Source organism: Rhodotorula paludigena (assembly GCF_050403205.1).
Source record: "Rhodotorula paludigena JCM10292 DNA, Rt_paludigena_JCM10292v1_ctg1, whole genome shotgun sequence".
In the NCBI taxonomy this organism is placed as follows: domain Eukaryota; kingdom Fungi; phylum Basidiomycota; class Microbotryomycetes; order Sporidiobolales; family Sporidiobolaceae; genus Rhodotorula; species Rhodotorula paludigena.
In genome coordinates this window covers 656,941-673,307 of record NW_027481457.1, presented here as the reverse complement: position 1 = coordinate 673,307, position 16,367 = coordinate 656,941, and the positions used below count along the sequence as shown (strand labels likewise).

Sequence of the window (16,367 nt, the reverse complement as noted above, 5' to 3'; positions counted from 1 at the left end):
AGTTCGGAAGTGGCTGTCGCGTGCTCGTGCGAGCTGGATCTGCGGCGCGAGAAGCGGTGAAAGGGCGAGTGCGAGGGAAGGGCGAGCGGGGAGGGCGATTCGGGCGCAGGTAAGGTAGCGCGGTCTGGAGTGGGCTGCGCGAAGCTAGACCGAGTGTACGGGAATGACCTGAGCGCGTCTCGAGCCGAGTGCGGCGGCGAAGCGGCTGGGAACGACGACGGAGACGAGGCGCGGGTCGACGGCGACACGGCGCGCGAGGGTGCGAGTCTGAGGGCGTGGGGGAGTGCGTAACGGTCGTTGCTGCGTCAGGCTGTGCACGGCAGAACCAGCGAGAGGTTGTAGAGGGAGCGCGGTGTTTGTTGACGGCGGAGGAGGAGCACACTCGAGGTCAGCGTGTGGCTCTGGTGAGGGCCGGGCGAGTGCGCGTGTACCTCGTGCAGACTGTGCGAGTGCCCGTCACGCGCTCTCGCGCGTCGCCCGCGGCTCTGTGGTTGGCCAGAAGAGCGCCCGCAACTCGAACTCGCCCGACTTGGAGCCCGTCGCACGCCTCTCGCTCGAACCCCTCTCCCGCTCTCGCCTCTCACCGCCGCTGCTGGATCGTGCAGGGCCTTGTCCGGTGCGGCAGACTCGCCTTTGTCGGGACACGCTTGTCCCGGCGATCCGCGACTCGTCGGCGTTGCTCTCCATCGACTTCTTTCCCTCTCCATCTAGCAACCTCGTCTGCACCCAGCACACTCCGAGGGGATCTGTGGCACTGCGCACGAAGGTTCACAAACGCTGCTAGACTCTGCATCCGCTTCATCAGCTAGCAAACCTCCCACGCATCCCTCGACAACCCGAAACTTTTCCCTTCCCTTCCCTCTCCACCTCTCACCAACAGCCTTTATCTTTCCACCGACCCCGTTCACACACACACGAACACCAGCTCTGTGCGCCCCCTCGTTCGCGAGGAGGTGCGCAGAGCCGGCTCTACGGGTCGAGGGCCATTCAGGAGGCTCAGACAGACGCCTTTCGGCGCTCCAGTCTCTCGACCACGACACCCCGCTCGTCTTGCACGGGCGGGCCACGCCCTCCGTGCTCGGCCTCGTTTCGAGGCCGGGCAGACCGTCCGGGGGTGGGCGTGGGCGGCGAGGACGGCGCTACATCCAACTCGCGCGCTTTCTCGTGTGCTGCAGCTCTCGAGGTGCGTCTCCTCCTGTCACATTCTGAAGCGTACTGGTGTACTGATTCCGGTCTCCCGATAGCACGATCGGCACGAATCTGCTTCTGCGCCTGGGCCTTGATTCAGAATTCACGTTGCTCCAGCTTACTTTGCTTGCCCTCCCGTCTCGATGCTCCCATATCTCCGCGATTGAGCGCATTCTGTTCGCATAAAATCAGTCGGGCGCCACGGAGGCCGGGCAGTCCCTCACGATCCGCCGACGCGTCCCCGTCTCCGCTCGACTCGCCCAGAGCGATCTCTCCCTCCGCCGCACACACCGCGGGCGGATCAACACGGGCGCGTGCAGCACGTCCCTCAATCCTCGAGTCGCAGAGCGCAGGACGGCCCTGCTCCCGCCTCGAGGAATGCCCACTCACCGTCTCGGCGTTTCAAGGACTCGAGACAATCCAGACACGTCTTCTGCGCCGGAGTATCAAGTCCCCGCTTACAGGTCGGGGCAGGACTCTCATTCGTATCCGTCTTTGGCCATCTTGAGAGGCCCGGGTACTTATTCCAAGTCCGAGATTCCATCTTTCTGTACTTGCTTGCTCTTCGCTTCCGCTTCTTGCCCTTGCTCGCTCTGTGCCTGTCTCGCTCGAAACGCTCAGCCCATCTCATCATGACAACACAGTCGCTCGTCCCTTCCCTCTCCCCAACCCCCTCCGAACGAGACCATCAAGGACCTCCCTTCACCTTCCCCGGGAATCGGTCGTCATAAACGCTCGTCCAAGACCAAACCCCGCGCGTCCCGCGCGGCTCACCGTTGCTTCCTTCCAGGAAGCGGGGTGGGCTGTTGCGGGCGGCGCGCCGGCTCTTGCAAGTTCCCCTCTCACCTTGAATGAGGAGCGCTTGGCAGCCGTGAGCTGCTGCGCGGCGAGCGGCGGTGGGCGTCTGGGAGGGGGACTAGGGAGTTCGGGATATGCCCTGGCTGTGCAGCGGATGGAGGTGCGGCGATTGTGCAAGGGACGAGGCGGCGAGGGGAGGGCGGCGCGCTGAAGCAGCAGGAACGCGGACCTTGCAACGTCGACCGCGGCTGCGCGTAGTCTTTCGGGTACGCAGGAATGCAGAAAATGGTGTTGTCTGCGTTCTTCAAGAGAGAGACTCGCGCCGTGTTGGGCGGTCGCGCTGCACTCGCTCCTCTTGCTCTCGCACGCTCCTCCTCGCTTCCGCTTCTCGCGCTCACCGCTCCGTCACTGTCGCTCGCCCGCTCAGTCCGCCATCCTGCTCACAACCTGCACAAGGTTCCCGCCGCCCGCGCGCCGCACCTCACTCGACGCGTCTGCCTCTCCTGTCCGCCCGCGGGATGCCCTGGATTCCCACGAACGAGGGTCTCGTCGTGCTGTCGTTGGTCGCCTTCATTCTCTTCAGCGCCCGTTTGCCCGTGCAGCCGGACCAGCTCGAGGGGGCTATCGCCTGGGTGTGGCACTACACCTGGCACGTGCATTTGACGCTTTCCTGTGCGTGCCTGCCCCTCCCGCTTGGTCCCTGAGCCTTGCGCTGTTCACCGAGTCTCTGCAAGCTGACAGGTCGGCACCGGCAGTGATCCATATCCTCGACAGCGTTCCACCGAGACGCGCGCGGAACGCGGTCATTCAGGCGTACCGCTCGATCTGCCGGCCTGCGCGCCCTCTGACGTGCGTTCGCACAGGCTACCTCGCTTTTGTGAGTAGTACCTTACCCGTCGCCCGCCCGCAGGACGCTCGTGCATGCGCGCCAGAACCTCTGCGCATCCGTCGAGCTCGCCGTCGCTGCCGCTCTCGCCTCAATCCGCGCAGACGGCGCGTTGCAGGACGCGCGCCGCAACCTCGCTTCGGTCTTGGAGGCATGCGACGCGGCGCCCCTCAATCCGAGCCTCGAGCAACAGCTGCGCTTGCTCGCGTACGAGCAGCTCAAGGTCACGCAGCTGCACTACCGCCAGATGGGCGCCTTCTGCACGGCTCTGCGCGACTCGTGGCAAATCCTCGTCTCGGAGGCGCGCGAGTCGACTGCCACGAGTCTCAACGACCCGGCGATGCTCTTGGGCACCAAGGTGGTCGTCCTTGGCGAAATCGTCGCGCGCCTGTACCAGGCGCACAACGAACGTGTCGACGAGGTGATAGCATGCCTCGAAGCCCACAGCGAGCCGGGCTGGTGCGCGGTCGTGGCCGACCTCGTGCGCGCCGGCTGGACGTTCCTTAGCCGTCTTGTCGGGCGGAAGCAGCCCGGCGCGCCCGTCTCGCGCCTCCTGCTCGACGACGCGAGGCCCGAGCACTTATCTCAGTAGATGCAGTTCGACGTGGAGGACGTCTGGCCGCATGTCCAAGCAATCGCAGACATCGTGTCGGATTTGCCGGTGAAATGTGGCGACGCATACATGGCTCTCGTGCGCGCGGGCCGAGTCGAGCAGGTCGAGGCGGCGTACTTTAGCCTCGTGCAGCACGAGTGCGAGGTACGCAGGCGTGAGGGGCAGCTCGAGCGGGCGGTGTTGGACGCGGTGCTTGCGCGGAACGAGGTCGAGCGCGAGACGAGGCGCTGCCATACGTAGCTCGTTCCGAGTTCAGAAGTCGCTTTCCGGTTCCTGCCTTTCAAGCTAGAGCTGCCGAGTGCTAGAGAGAGCCCGAACCGCCCATGGCGTATGTTGTGTCGTCGGGCGAGGTGAACGTACGCGGCTCGACCTTCTGCCTCTGACCCTCCTGCCACCGAAGCCGCTCGCGACTGCTCGCACAGCACTGCATAGCCTATCTGACTTCCTGCACAACTCTGTCTGCCCGTCGCCTGCCCTCGCTCGACGATGCTTTTCTCATCAGTGCGGACATCAGTCCGAGGTCGCGCCTTCTACGTCAGCCACTGTGTGGGCTTGATGGCCGTCAACTACATCGCTAGCATCTTCGAACTGGCGGTCAGTTGCCCGCATCACCGCGCGATCTGGGTCCAGTCCGCGGTCGCGTCGATCTTGATGCTTGCCGCTCTTCTCTCTTCGAGTGCGTCCTCCCCTCTACAACGCCGCGCAATCGCAGGGAATTCGCTCACACCAATCCTGTGTTCTGCAGTCTGCTCTCTGGTCTGCGCCGTGGGCTGCGAGGCCATGCTTGAGCGACTCATCATCTCCGTCCGGAGCGGCTCGTCGAGCGATCTCACGCAGCGCAGGTGAACAGTCGCTCTTGCCGACCCGGCAGCATCTCTTCTGAGTGAGCGCTGATTGAGCGGCCTCCGCAGGCCCCCTGCACACCTGTCCGCAGGCAAGCGCGACCTTCTCCTCGCCAGACTCGCGGGAGTCTGCCAAGACCTCGAGACTGAGCGAGTCAGAGTACAGGTACTGCTCGAGAACCTGATAGGCATCTTTAAGCCGCAGCGTCAGCTACTTCTGCGGTCGCTGTACGACTTGCTCGGGGCCCAGGCGCGCTTGCAGCTCGACCTCGCCCGTAAGCCCCATGCGTTCACGGCACCCTCGGTAGCCACGGTCCGTTCGCAAAGGGCGCGCACCGTCGCCAGCTCGCAAAAATCACCCATCATTTGGTACGACGTGTACCTTCTCATCGACAACGAGCTTTTGCTTGCCCTGCTGCGCGCAAGAAGGAGCTTTGCTCGCGCCGGCGGCAGCTTGTGGGTCGTCACGGTCAAGTCGGACGCGTTCTTCACAGGCGCACTCGCGCGCGTGCAGAGCCTCCGCTGCACCCTCGGCCACTTTGCTCGGTGCTTCAAGCTGCTTTCAAAGCGCCCATTCCCGACAGCACGCAGCATGCCTGCGCAGCAGGTGCGTAGTCATCCAATCTGGCAATCCATTTTCTCACTGATTTGCACGCGAACAGCTTGACAAGGCTATTCAACGGATCCGCCGCTTCACTTCCTCCCACTTTCCACAGCCGGGATCCCATACCGAACTCCCCTTGCTCGATGAGCTCTGCTTCCGGGTTGCCGAGCTTTCAGACCGGATCGAGATGGCCCACGAGGCTTTCGAGCGCGAGATCCCGTACGCCGTCATCGCGTGGAACGAAACGAGGTAGGCGTCTCAGCGGGATGAACCGGCGTAGAAGCGAGGCAGCCTTGTGTAGGGCGTACTCTCCTTGTGCATTGAGCTCAACCCAGCCTGAACAGCAGAATGAGGCAGCACGATGACCTTTGCGCTCGGGGACAAACCGCGGGCCCCGTCCGCGCCATCTTCCCTCGCGGTCAGGGCTGCCCTCCGCGTCTGCCTTCGAAAGATCTCGCTTCGAGGACTGTTTGCTTGCAGTGCGGCGGCATACTCTGAACATGTACTGGGCCACTTGCAGCGGCGCTCAGGGATCCCGTGCACACACAAAGTCTTGCCCTTCCCAGGGGAAGAGGCAGACAGCAGACGCTGTCGAGCTTGTCGCACAAGACTGACAGAGCAGACTATAAATTCCATTGGTCGACTCTATGGCCGTTCTTGGTTGCGATACAAGTCCCGGTCGGGCGGAAGTCCCAATCGCATCGTGCTGTCGCCTCGTCTTGCTTCCGCGTCTTGTGGGCGAAGCAATGCGGGCGGAAGACGGTCCCGCAGATACTTGCGCTTCTTCTGCGTAAGCTCGTAGGACGCGAGGGCGCTGTCGAGCTCTGCGTCGGCTCTTATTGGTGAGCATCGGCGCATCTTGCGAATCAGAGGAAGGGAGCGCACCGTGCCTCGAGCTTCCGCCCCTGCGGCAACGCTTCACCTCCCGCCGCCATCCGCTCAGCTGCGCGTCGAGGTCGGCGCACAAGTGACGCATGTGGTCCTCCCACTCGAGCTGCGTCTCGTGCTTATCTGGCCGGGTCAGGGTTGAGGCCCAGCAGGACGCAAGCGAGGGAATCGCGACACGGAGGGCGGTGAGACGTTCGTCCTCTGTACGATCCTTGTTGTCAGTACGCCGGTATGGGGACTGCCCGCGACGGGGCTCAGCGAAGAAACAGAGCGTAAAGAACGCACCGCTGCGTTCCTCTCCGTCCGTCCCGTCCATGACGCCTAGCCAGTGCGCCTCGAGACTCTTGAGATCGCTACGGTGGACAGGCGCGAGGAGGCAGTCGAGTGCGCGGGTCATGCGTGAAAGGCGCGAGTTGCGAACTGGCGCCTCGCTGCACGGCGATGGAGGCGAGGGTGGGATGCGGACGCTCGGGGTCGCCAGCTGCTGGCTTCCGGCGTGAATGTCGAAGGAAGAGACTTTGCCATGTGCAGCCCGAGTCGGGGAGGCACGAAGAGCTGGCTCGCTTGGAGCTGGATGAAACCGCACCACTCGCTGCTCTCGCGGGAGAGGCGCCGTCCTCGCTTCTACCTGAAAAGGTAGAGGCGGGATAGTAGACTCGCCCAGTGGTTGTACCGAACGCATTTCGGCTGAGCTGCGGTAAAGGAAAGAGAGAGCGAAAGAGGCGAAGGCTGTCGCAACTTGACGAGAGGAGCGAAACCGTTCGGGGCGTCGACCCCTAGAACAGCCCTGCGAGCGAGATGTTCCCCGTGCAGAGTCATCACGGGAGGAAAGGCCGCATCTTGCACAGCCACGCGGGACAGCAAGCGCGGACCGACCTTGGCGGACGGAGCCAAATCCTCGCAAGGCCGGGAAGGTATCAAAGCGTTTTCCCCGAAGTGGGGCATTCTCTCAGCGCGCCGAGTAGTCGAGCTTGGAGCATAGCCAAAGAGTCGACCAACAGGAGCAGGGAAGCCCGTCTTGGCAGGAGCCACAACGCGGAAACGAGCGAGAGACGGAACCACCCGCGAAGTTCCCGCGATGACGGCGAAGCAGGCTGGCTGAGACACGCAGGCACTGTTGCATCGGTTCGGGCACATTGGACAACAGCAAGCGGGTTGCGAGCGAGCGGTCGGAACTCAAGCAAGCGGCGAGGAGCGGCTCGGCGGAGTTGGCGCTGTCCACCGCGTCTCGCTGCTTGATTAAGTCGTGTGAAGGCACGGCATAGCTCTAGACAGCTGCTCGACCTTGCCAGAGCTCCAACGAGCCCTCCAGCGCCGTCCGCTCTCCCGCTCGTCCTCATCACCGCCAGTCCGTGCTCCTCGCCGACATGCCCGGCAACCCGCGCAAGCGAGCCAGCGACTACGCCAGCAAGCCAGTGCGTGTCCTTGCGCCTCTGACCGTCCAATCCGCAATTCACCTCGTTGCGTTGCAGCCGCAGAACAAGCGCTGGAAGGGCGCTCCTGCAGCCGACGACGCTCCCGCTGACCCAGCACAGCAGCAACAGGCCGTGAAGGCGTACCTTGTGCGTCAGCGTGGACGCTTCAGGCGATGCGCGAGCTGACGAATCGTGGCACGCAGCACCACGCCGTCAAGATCGTCCACAAGGCTGTCAAGAAGAGCAAGACGTTCGAGCTGCAGAAGCTCACGCGCAAGCTCAAGTCGACTCGGTACGCTCTAACACCCTATACGAGGACAGAGTCGCGCTGACCCGCTCTCACGCTTGTTCAGGGAACCTAAGGAGGGCGTCGCAGATGCTGCGCTTGTAGCGGATCTGGAAGCGCAACTGCTTGCTCTCAAGGTCCGTCCTGCGCTCTTTGCGCTTTGGGAACGCACGCTGACACATCATACGATCACAGAAAGTGAACCTCGACGCAATCCCTACCCAGCTCCTCTCGACCCGCCTCTCCAAGCTACCCGCCCTTCGCTCAACCTCCTTCCTCCCCTCGCTCCTCTCCTCGCTCCCCTCTCCACCCAAAAACGCCGCAGCCGAAATCGACCCGCAGTCGGCCGAGGGCAAGGCGCGCAACCGCGTCCTCGCCAACAAGGCCATCGGCGAGGCGTGGGACGAGGTGTCGCGCGCGGTGCGCAAGCGCTTGGGCGAGGAGGTCGAGCTGCCGGGCAAGGGCAAGGGCAAGGCGAAGGAGAAGGAGGAGAAGCCGCTCAAGGGGATCAGGATGGACCCTGGGCGGCAGGCGGCGATCGAGCAGGCCTTCCTGGGCGGCGGCGCAGAGGAAGCAGAGGAGGGCGGCGAGGAGAGCAGCGCGGACGAGGGGCCGGCGGAGGGCTTCTCGGACGACGAGGAAAGAGCGGGCGGCAGCGAGGAGGACGAGGACGAGGCGATTCAGCGCGAGCTGGCGGCGCTGGACGAGGGCGCCGGCAGCGAAGGCGAGTGGTCCGACTCGGACGACGAGGGCGCAGCTTCCGACGCCGCCTCCGACTCGTCGTTCCCCACCGGCGGAGCGAACGCTGCCGCAAAAACCTCCAAGCGGCGGCAACCCTCCCTTTCACCCTCCCCTCCTCCCGCAAAGAAGGCCAAGCCCGCCGCCCCCTCCAAGCCCATCACGTCGTCCTCGTTCCTCCCCTCGCTCGCGGCGGGCTACGTCTCGTACTCGGACTCGGACGGCGAGGACGCGCGGTGGGTCAAGGATGCCGAGCGCGAGGACAAGAAGTCGCAGCGCAAGAACCGGCGCGGGCAGCGCGCGAGGCAGGCGTGCGTCCCGGCTCCCTTCCTTCTTTCCTTCCTGCCCTTCCCCGGAAGACAGGGACTGATTCGCGAATGTACCGGACGCACAGCATCTGGGAGAAGAAGTTCGGCTCGGCTGCGAATCACGTCGTCAAGGCAGCCGGCGGCAAGCCCGTCCCGCTCGCCAAGATGAAGGAGCAGAAGGCGCAGCGCGCGGCGCGCAAGGCCGGCTCGGGCCCTCCTGCCACTGCCGGCGCTCCGCCTGCGGGTGCTGCCGAGCCGCGCGGGCGCACGTTCCAGCAGCCGCAGTCGGACGGCGGGTGGAAGAAGCGCGACGAGAAGAAGGCGGCAGGCGGCGGAGACGGCGCCGCGGCCGAGAAGATGCACCCGTCGTGGGAGGCCAAGCGCAAGGCGGCCGAGGCGCAGAAGCTCGGTGCCGTTGCGCCGCAGGGCAAGAAGATCACGTTCGACTGAGCCGGGGAGACGGAATGCAATCGCAGCTCTCGTGCGACGGTTTCGAGTCATGTGCTGCTGCTGCGTTGCGAAAGAGGTATGCTGCAAGGATTTGAGGGTGATACAGGCTGTGCAAGGGGTAAGAGAGTCGCTATGCAAGGGTATCGTCGCGCGCACTCGCTCAGATCGAGTTCCTCCGGATGCTCTGCCCGCGCTTCTGCTTCTTCTGCGCCGCACTGACGTCGCCCTCCAGCCCTGTTGGGAGCTTCCCTTGCTCCTTCCATTCGTCGAGGAGCGAGTCGGCAAAGTCGGCGCCGACGCGAAGGATGTCGAGGAACTTCTTGAAGTCCATCGTGCCGAACTGGGTCACGGGCATGCGCATGTAGAGCACGCCGGGCGTCGCCTTTGCTTCCTCGAGGGTCTTGACGCTCGAGACGCTGCGCAAAGATGCAAGATCAGCCGATGATCCGAGAATGCGCGGAAGTTGCGAGACGCACTAGGTGAGCCGTGACTGAATTTCCGTGATGTTGGGAATGTTGCTCGGCTTGCCGAACGGATTCCAGCGCTGCAAGAGGAGCCACCAGCCCGAGACGGACTCGCCATAGTTGCGAGGCGACGTATCGTCAACCGAACCGACGTCGACCGCGAAGACTGAGGCGGCACCTTGCGCGAGCATGACCGAGACCTGCCGTTGAACAATCAGCATCGCCGAGGGGGAGCTGGGCAGACGAGGAAGGAGAGACGCACAGGCAGATTGTCGACGTAGCCACCGTCGACAAGCATGTCACCCTCGTCGCACAGCGGCGGAAGAAGGCCCGCGAGCGACATCGACGCGCGGACGTAGCGCCAGGCGTAGCCCGTCGTGTGCACGTCCATGCGCGAGTGCGTGATGTTCGTGGTGTTGCAGAAGAAGGGAAGCCACCTGCGAAGCACGCAAGGTCAGCTCGAGAACTGGCCACAAGCCCACGGCGATCTGCTCACATGTCCTCGATGTGCGTTCCGTAGAACGACTTGTAGATACCGCGGTTGAACTCGTGGCCTGCGCGCGAATAAGGTGAGTGTTCTGCAATCTCGACTGCAGGTCTGCAAGAACGCACCGGTAGTGTAGGCGACGACGGGGTACGTCAAGTCGGTCAGGATACGCCACAGCGTCGACATGCGGCCGGAGAAGCGCTTCGCCCTGCCGTACGTCGAAACCATGTCGCCCTCGCGGGCGTACAAGCCGCCGACGAAAGCGCCGATCGAAGTGCCTCCGACCATGTCGATGGGAATGTTCCGCTCCTGCAGCGCGCGCAGCACGCCGAGGTGCGAGATGCCCCTCGCTCCGCCACCGCCGAGGACGATGCCGATCGACTTGCCGCACAAGCGACGCGCGAGGCGTGCAAAGTCGCTCTGCGCTGTCGCGCGCTGCGGACCCGGGCGCGGGCTGACCTTCTTGTACTTGCTGATCTGCAGCTCGACGCGTGCAGCAATCTTGCGCAGCGCGATCACGGCGGCCGGGTCGTGCAAGCCAGACCGGTCGACTTCGGGTGTGGCACCGACCATCTCGACGTGGTGATGCGCATGCACCCACGGACGGTTCTGCGACACGAGCGTTAGCAGTCGCTCTCACCAAGGACCGCAGGCAAGCAAGCTTACCTTGAGCCAGGGCCGGGTCGTGCCGGGAGGGATGTTTCGCTCGGCGTGGAGCAGAACGAGCTCCTTGCGCGCCGTCGTCTTCATGCTAACGAGCAGCTTCTCGTGCTCGCCGAGCTCGGGCTCGGCTCCGCCGTCCGCGACGACAAAGATGCAGTCGGCTTGGCGGATGCACGTCTGCGTCCACGGCGCGGAGACGGCCGTATCGGCGACGTAAAGCACGATCCGGTACTTCTGCTCGGTCTCGGCAAGCCAGCCGGCCAGCTTGAGCTGACCCATGCGGCTGAAGGCGTGGCGACCGAGGACCTGCATGACGGTCGCTTGGTTGAGGTACGAAGTCGGCGCGCCAATCGCCTCGAGCGCCTGGTGCAGCTTCGAAGCGAAGTCAGAGACGGGAACGTGGCGGTTGGTCGGGATGATGGCCACAGTCTGCGGGCGAGGTCAGGATTCAGCATAAATTACGTCCAGACACGAGCGACGCGTGAGCGTCGCTAGTCGGGCGAGAAGCGGTGCCTTCGGCTGACCTTGAGGTTGAAGTTGTTCTTGCCCATTCCCTGCTCCGCCATGCCCGGCGCACCAAGTTCCATCGGCAGGCCGCTCGCCATTTTTGCCTCGCGCGCCACCTGCGATCGCAGCCGCGCGGCGATGATCCTGCTGATCTGGATCGTGACGAGCGGATGCCGCACCGAGATGGCGTTGAACAGCGTCATGGGCATGCGCGCGAGCTCCGTGTCGCGAATGGCGTGCAGCGTCGACGGGCGCGGGGAGGCGGTGATACAGTCAAGCTCGCCGACAGATTCGCCTTGGCCGAACTCGGCCTGTACCTGGACACCGCCGCCCTGCTTCTCCGTGATGGACCGCAATCGGCCGTTGATAACCTGCGCGATGGCAAGTCAGCTCGATCCCGGGCAAACGTGTGTGAGCGTTACCCACAATGTAGAACGAATCTGCCGGGTCGTCGCGACGGTAGATGACCTGGCCCGCGCTGACGTGCATCCAGTCGAGCGCCGAGTCGATGTGCAGGACTGTGGAAGAGACGCAATGAGCGGACCACGAACGCCGAGTAGAAGGGCGCGAGGAGAAGCGTACCGAGCGGCGAGAGCAGGCTGATGAGGCGTTTCGCGAGCGTGAGGAGGACGATGGGCTTGCGGTCCATGATACGCTCGAGCGACTTGGCCGGCAAGAAGCCAACATAGCACTCCGTCTTGGCGACAATGTCGACGTACGAGGGGAATCCGGAGAGCGAAGAGAGGTAGCCAGCGATGCCGCCGGGACGAACGGTGAAGAGCGGGATCGACTTGGGCTTCTGCGGCGCCGGTGGCGGCGAGTTCGACGGCGCCGACTTGCGAGTGGTTGACGGACCCGTCGCACCCACTCCGGCGCCCGAGCGGAAGGTGCTGGTCTGCGACGCGCGCGAGGCAGCCTTCGGCCGGGTCGTCGAGCCCTTTGCCGCACTGTCCTCATGCTGCTCCACCTTGGTTGCCGCCTTGCCGTATGCCGCCATGTTCGACTCGGCCTCGGGCATGCTGACGTCGAGGAAGCCCTCGATGACAAAGTAGAGCCCGGCGTTCTTCTCCCCCTCCTTGACGAGCACACTTCCCTTGGGGAAGTACAGGATCTCGACCTCGTTCTCGAGGTCCATGCTCGCGAAGCTCTGCACTGCGCCGCCGTGCGCACCTTCGCCACGCAGAGCCGACAACGCGGACGAGGTGACGGACGACTCGTCATCGTGCAGCCCCTGCAGGCCGAGGAAGGAGAGCGACCCAAACGACGAGTTGAACACGGCTTGGTCGCGCAGCGAGCCGGGACGAGCAGGGTGGTGCTCTGTCGGGCGGAAGAGCGGCGACGCCTCGGCCGAAGGCGTCGGCGTGACGTGCGGCTGGACCAGCCCGATGGCCTTGGCGATGCACTCCATGACGGCGTCGCGCAGGTCAAACTCGTCCGCCGTGGTGGCACCACTGAGCGCGCCGCTCGATTTGATGCGCTCGAGCCGCGGAGTCTGCACGACAGGGCTCCCGAGCCCGCGCATCTCGTCCGTCACGGTGCTCATCGTGAGCAGGTCGCCCGCCTTGCGCGTGAGCGTCGGGCCTGGGCCGTCCTTGACCGTCGTCGAGCCTGCACGCCGCGCTGCGGTTGCGCCCGACGCGCTGCCGTTTGCCGTCTTCCGCATCCGCAACCGCACGCCCTCGTCGTGCGAGGACACCTCCTCGTTCGACCAGAAAACGTCGCCCATTCGCGGACCTGCATACGGCGTCTCGAGCGGGAGCGCCGACCTCCTCGGGCGCCCACCAGCAAACGCTGCCGCCGAGCCAGACCCGCTGCCTGCGCGCACCCCGCCGCGAGGCGTGCGGCGCGGCTGCTCGTCCCGCCTCGTCGAGAAGTAGTCCTCCTGCTCCTCTCCACCATCGGCGCGCTCGCGGTCCGGCCCGTTGAGCTTCGTCTCGGGGACAAAGCGCGCGCGGAGGCGCTGAATGCCGCCCGACTCCCAGAAGGCCGGTGGGAGCGGGTAGCAAGCGAGGTCATTGATCGCTTGTTCGGTGCGGATCACCTCGCGTGTCAGACCGAGGTACTTGTGCGCCGTCAGGAAGGTGACGCGCTGTAAGCGGGTGAGGATGACCTGCACGATGTGTCTGCGGAAGGCAGGCCGTCAGGATCCGGAGATCGCAAAAGAGACGGAGCGACGCCGACAGCAGCATTCAGTGCTTCGTGGACAGTTGCAAGCGCCGTATGCAGACTTCGGACTCACGCAGCCGCGTTCGGGAACTTCTTCGTCAACCTCCTGAACGCCTCGGCGGGAATAACCGCCAACGTCGTGTCGGTCGCAGCCCTCGCGATCGTCGCCTCCTGCGCCCTCCCGCCCATACCCGCGCCCGCCCCTTCGGAGTGCTTCGCGCCCACGAGTCCACCACCCGCGCGGGCTGAGCGCGCCGAGCGCTTCGTGCCCGACTTCGACGAGGCGTACGGCGGGTGGCGGGTCGTGAGCGAAGGGCGAGACGGGAGCGCCGAAGGGCGATGTGTGGACGAGCGGCGAGAGAGCATCGGCTGGGCGAGCGAGCCGCGGCGGGAGGTGCGAGAGGTGGCGCTCAGCGTCGGCGAGGTCGGGTTCGCCGAGACGCTGGTGCCGTTCGTAGACGGCGGGGCGGGAGAAGGGCGGGAGAAGCCATAGTCGCTCGCGGGCGAGCGCAAGCCGGGCGTGGTCGAGGTGGAGCGCGAGTCGGAGGGCGAGAGCATCGTGTCAAGCGACGAGAGCTGCCCGCTGTCGTCTCCATCGTGATCGCGCTCGCGTTCAGTGGTTTCTGCGCCTTCGTCGTCGGCGTCCTCCGTCTCTGAGATGCGGTGGGCGGGCGCCTCGTTCAGGCCGATGAAGGGCGCACGGCCAGGCGTGCCATCCTGGTCGAGGTGGAGCGCCGTCACGTCCTCGTCGCGCGAAGATTCATTCGCGCGGCCACCAGTGAAGCCGTCGTCGGACGAGTCGTAGTGGCCGCCCTTGTCCTCCTCGTAGCGCAGCTTGACGTCCTCGGTGAAGAGGCTCAAGATGGTGAACAGGCTCGAGAGCGTTCCGCCGCTCTCGACATTGTTGAGCAACTGCCACCCATTGCCCTCTTCCTCGTCTTCCGTGTCGTAGTCTTCGGTCGACACGTTCTGGCCTGGCGGACCAGACGAGGGGTTCCGCGCGTACACCTCGACCTGCCCATCCACGACGATGTAGAAGGACTTGTCCTTCGAGAGGTCGAGCGTGTCGCCGGCCACGAGGCGACGAGTTTGGAGGTGGCGTGCCAACTCATGGAAGACCTGGTGAAACAAGGGTGAGTCCGAGTCTTCTTTGGCCGCTGGAGGACAGGTCTCACTGGCTTCTCGAGGTAGCCAAAGACTTTGATAGCCGAGACTGTGCGGGAACAGAATGAACTTCGCCGTGCCTGCACACGGAAAGAGGGAGAACCTACGGAACTCGTCTAGGTAGTTGTGGAACCCGTTCTTGGCCTGGTCCGTCGCGAGATCCGGGTGGCTGCGGGTGCTCAGTAAGCTCCCTGTGCGAGGCACGATGAAGTGAAAGGGCGCACAGGTCAAAGCCCTCGTCGCCTTTGATGCGGTTTCCGCCGGGGAGGTCGCGCAGCTCGGTGTAGCGATTCAGGTAGCGGACTTTCCAGACGTAGGAGGCGACGGTGGTGACGAAGAGGAAGAAGGCGAGGAGCTTGAGGAAGGTGAGGTGGAAACTGAGCGAGACCGAGTAGTGCACGAGGTTGAAGACGGAGGTGGGGAGGGTGATGGTTGCGAACGCGAGCGTCTGCGTGAGCTTTTTGTGCCAAGGCTGGGTCAGCGTACTCGCTCTCGTGCAGCTCTAGGGCCCACGTACGAGGTGGAGGGCGGTGTGGATCGTCCAGACGAGCAAGCGAGAGACGAGGGACCAAGCGACCGAGAGGTCGTTCGAGAGCGACGGGCCCGCAGCCGTCTCCATTCTGCGCACTACTTAGCTCCCGCCGTGCGTCTGGCGAGCGCTCGGAGCGTGTGCGGTCGCAAGAGAGGAGCGAGGACTTCGCGGCTTTCGCCCTCCGTCACGCCGATCACGCTTTGCACTTTCTCGCACTCGGCTCTACCAGGGCGAGGCTGGGTCAGGTGCAGCACTGCAAGCGGGGTGAGAGCGACCCGCGTGTCCTGCAAGCATTACGAGAGGTGGCCTCGTCTCATTCGCACGTTCATCTCGTCCGAGAGCTACCGGGGCAGGGCGGAGCGTCGAGGAACCGCGGCTGGCGTGACAGAAGCTTGCGCAGCCCTTAAGAAACACGCTCTCCTCGCCCAAAGTCTGGTCGAGCTGTCCGGCGCCTCTGCGTCTCGCTCACGACTTGCTCTCGCTCGTCTGCCTCGTCTCCATCCGCTCACCTCGCTTGCTCGATCGACTGCCCGACTACTAGGAACTACTGCTCGAGGTTTGCACGAGACCTCGCTGCTTCTGCTCGACTCCTCCGTCGTCCCGGTGAGCCTCCGACCATCGTCATCCTCCTGCAACTGATGAAGCTCTGACACCCGCCAACCACACGCAAAAGCGTAGCAGAGCCCGTGAAACCACGCCAGGACCTCTCAGTATCTCGCCTACCGAGTTTGACTCGCGCCCGACCCGCACGCCGCTCATCGCCCGCCATGCTCCTCACCGACCTCCCCGTCGATGTCCTCGAGCTCATCACCGCCCACCTGACGGAGGACGAGCTGTCACTCGACCCGCACGATCATCTGTTGACTGGAAGAGCTCTCGCGCTCGTCTGCCGCAAGACCCATCAGCTTGGTCTCGGCATACTCTACCACCGAGTGATCATCAACAACGAGACCGACTTCAACGTTCTCGCCACGCTTCAGTCATCCAGCAATGCTAGGCGTCACGTTGTATGGCTGAGCATCGACTGGGACGCTCCCGGCTCACCGACATCTTCGACGTACTTTCCAGTCTTTCGCGATCTACCCCGATTGCGCGTCCTCCAGCTGTACGGCAGCGACATCGACTGCGCTCCAAACTTGGCAGCGTTGGCTTCACAAGCCTCTCCAGATCTGCGTGAAATAGTGCTCGCTGCACACGGACCTTCGAACAGTGATTTCCCGAAGGCCGTTGTCGCATTTCTCCAGTCTCGCGTGAACCTGGAAAAGCTCGAGGTGCGCTTCCATGATAAGTGGAGCGGCAGCTTCTCTTCGTCTCGTCTGGCTGTCCTCCCGCCGCACGTCGTGTTGAAACTGTTCGACGATTTCGACG

At 64.3% G+C, this 16,367-nt stretch overlaps 4 protein-coding genes across 4 annotated transcripts; 3 read left to right on the top strand and 1 right to left on the bottom strand.

Moving 5' to 3' along the window:
- Positions 1 to 2,504: 2,504 nt before the first annotated feature.
- Positions 2,505 to 3,464, top strand: JCM10292_002137 (uncharacterized protein; the record flags this gene model as incomplete). The annotated part of the gene is made up of 3 exons (XM_076645558.1): positions 2,505 to 2,658; positions 2,742 to 2,835; positions 2,897 to 3,464. The coding sequence occupies 3 exons, from the start codon at positions 2,505 to 2,507 to the stop codon at positions 3,462 to 3,464; spliced, it is 816 nt and encodes a 271-aa protein (XP_076509085.1).
- A 1,455-nt stretch (positions 3,465 to 4,919) lies between these two features.
- Positions 4,920 to 5,184, top strand: JCM10292_002136 (uncharacterized protein; the record flags this gene model as incomplete). The annotated part of the gene is made up of 2 exons (XM_076645557.1): positions 4,920 to 4,934; positions 4,990 to 5,184. The coding sequence occupies 2 exons, from the start codon at positions 4,920 to 4,922 to the stop codon at positions 5,182 to 5,184; spliced, it is 210 nt and encodes a 69-aa protein (XP_076509084.1).
- Positions 5,185 to 7,186: 2,002 nt separating this feature from the next.
- On the top strand, positions 7,187 to 9,016 carry JCM10292_002135 (BUD22 family protein; the record flags this gene model as incomplete). The annotated part of the gene is made up of 6 exons (XM_076645556.1): positions 7,187 to 7,234; positions 7,292 to 7,381; positions 7,438 to 7,526; positions 7,588 to 7,657; positions 7,716 to 8,569; positions 8,653 to 9,016. The coding sequence occupies 6 exons, from the start codon at positions 7,187 to 7,189 to the stop codon at positions 9,014 to 9,016; spliced, it is 1,515 nt and encodes a 504-aa protein (XP_076509083.1).
- Positions 9,017 to 9,176: 160 nt separating this feature from the next.
- On the bottom strand, positions 9,177 to 15,086 carry NTE1 (lysophospholipase; the record flags this gene model as incomplete). The annotated part of the gene is made up of 14 exons (XM_076645555.1): positions 9,177 to 9,432; positions 9,493 to 9,680; positions 9,743 to 9,917; positions 9,977 to 10,034; positions 10,093 to 10,576; positions 10,634 to 11,059; positions 11,155 to 11,508; positions 11,564 to 11,655; positions 11,720 to 13,260; positions 13,377 to 14,422; positions 14,479 to 14,516; positions 14,575 to 14,636; positions 14,692 to 14,924; positions 14,985 to 15,086. 14 exons carry the CDS (start codon positions 15,084 to 15,086, stop codon positions 9,177 to 9,179), a joined length of 5,055 nt encoding a protein of 1,684 aa, XP_076509082.1.
- Between the last annotated feature and the right edge of the window lie 1,281 nt (positions 15,087 to 16,367).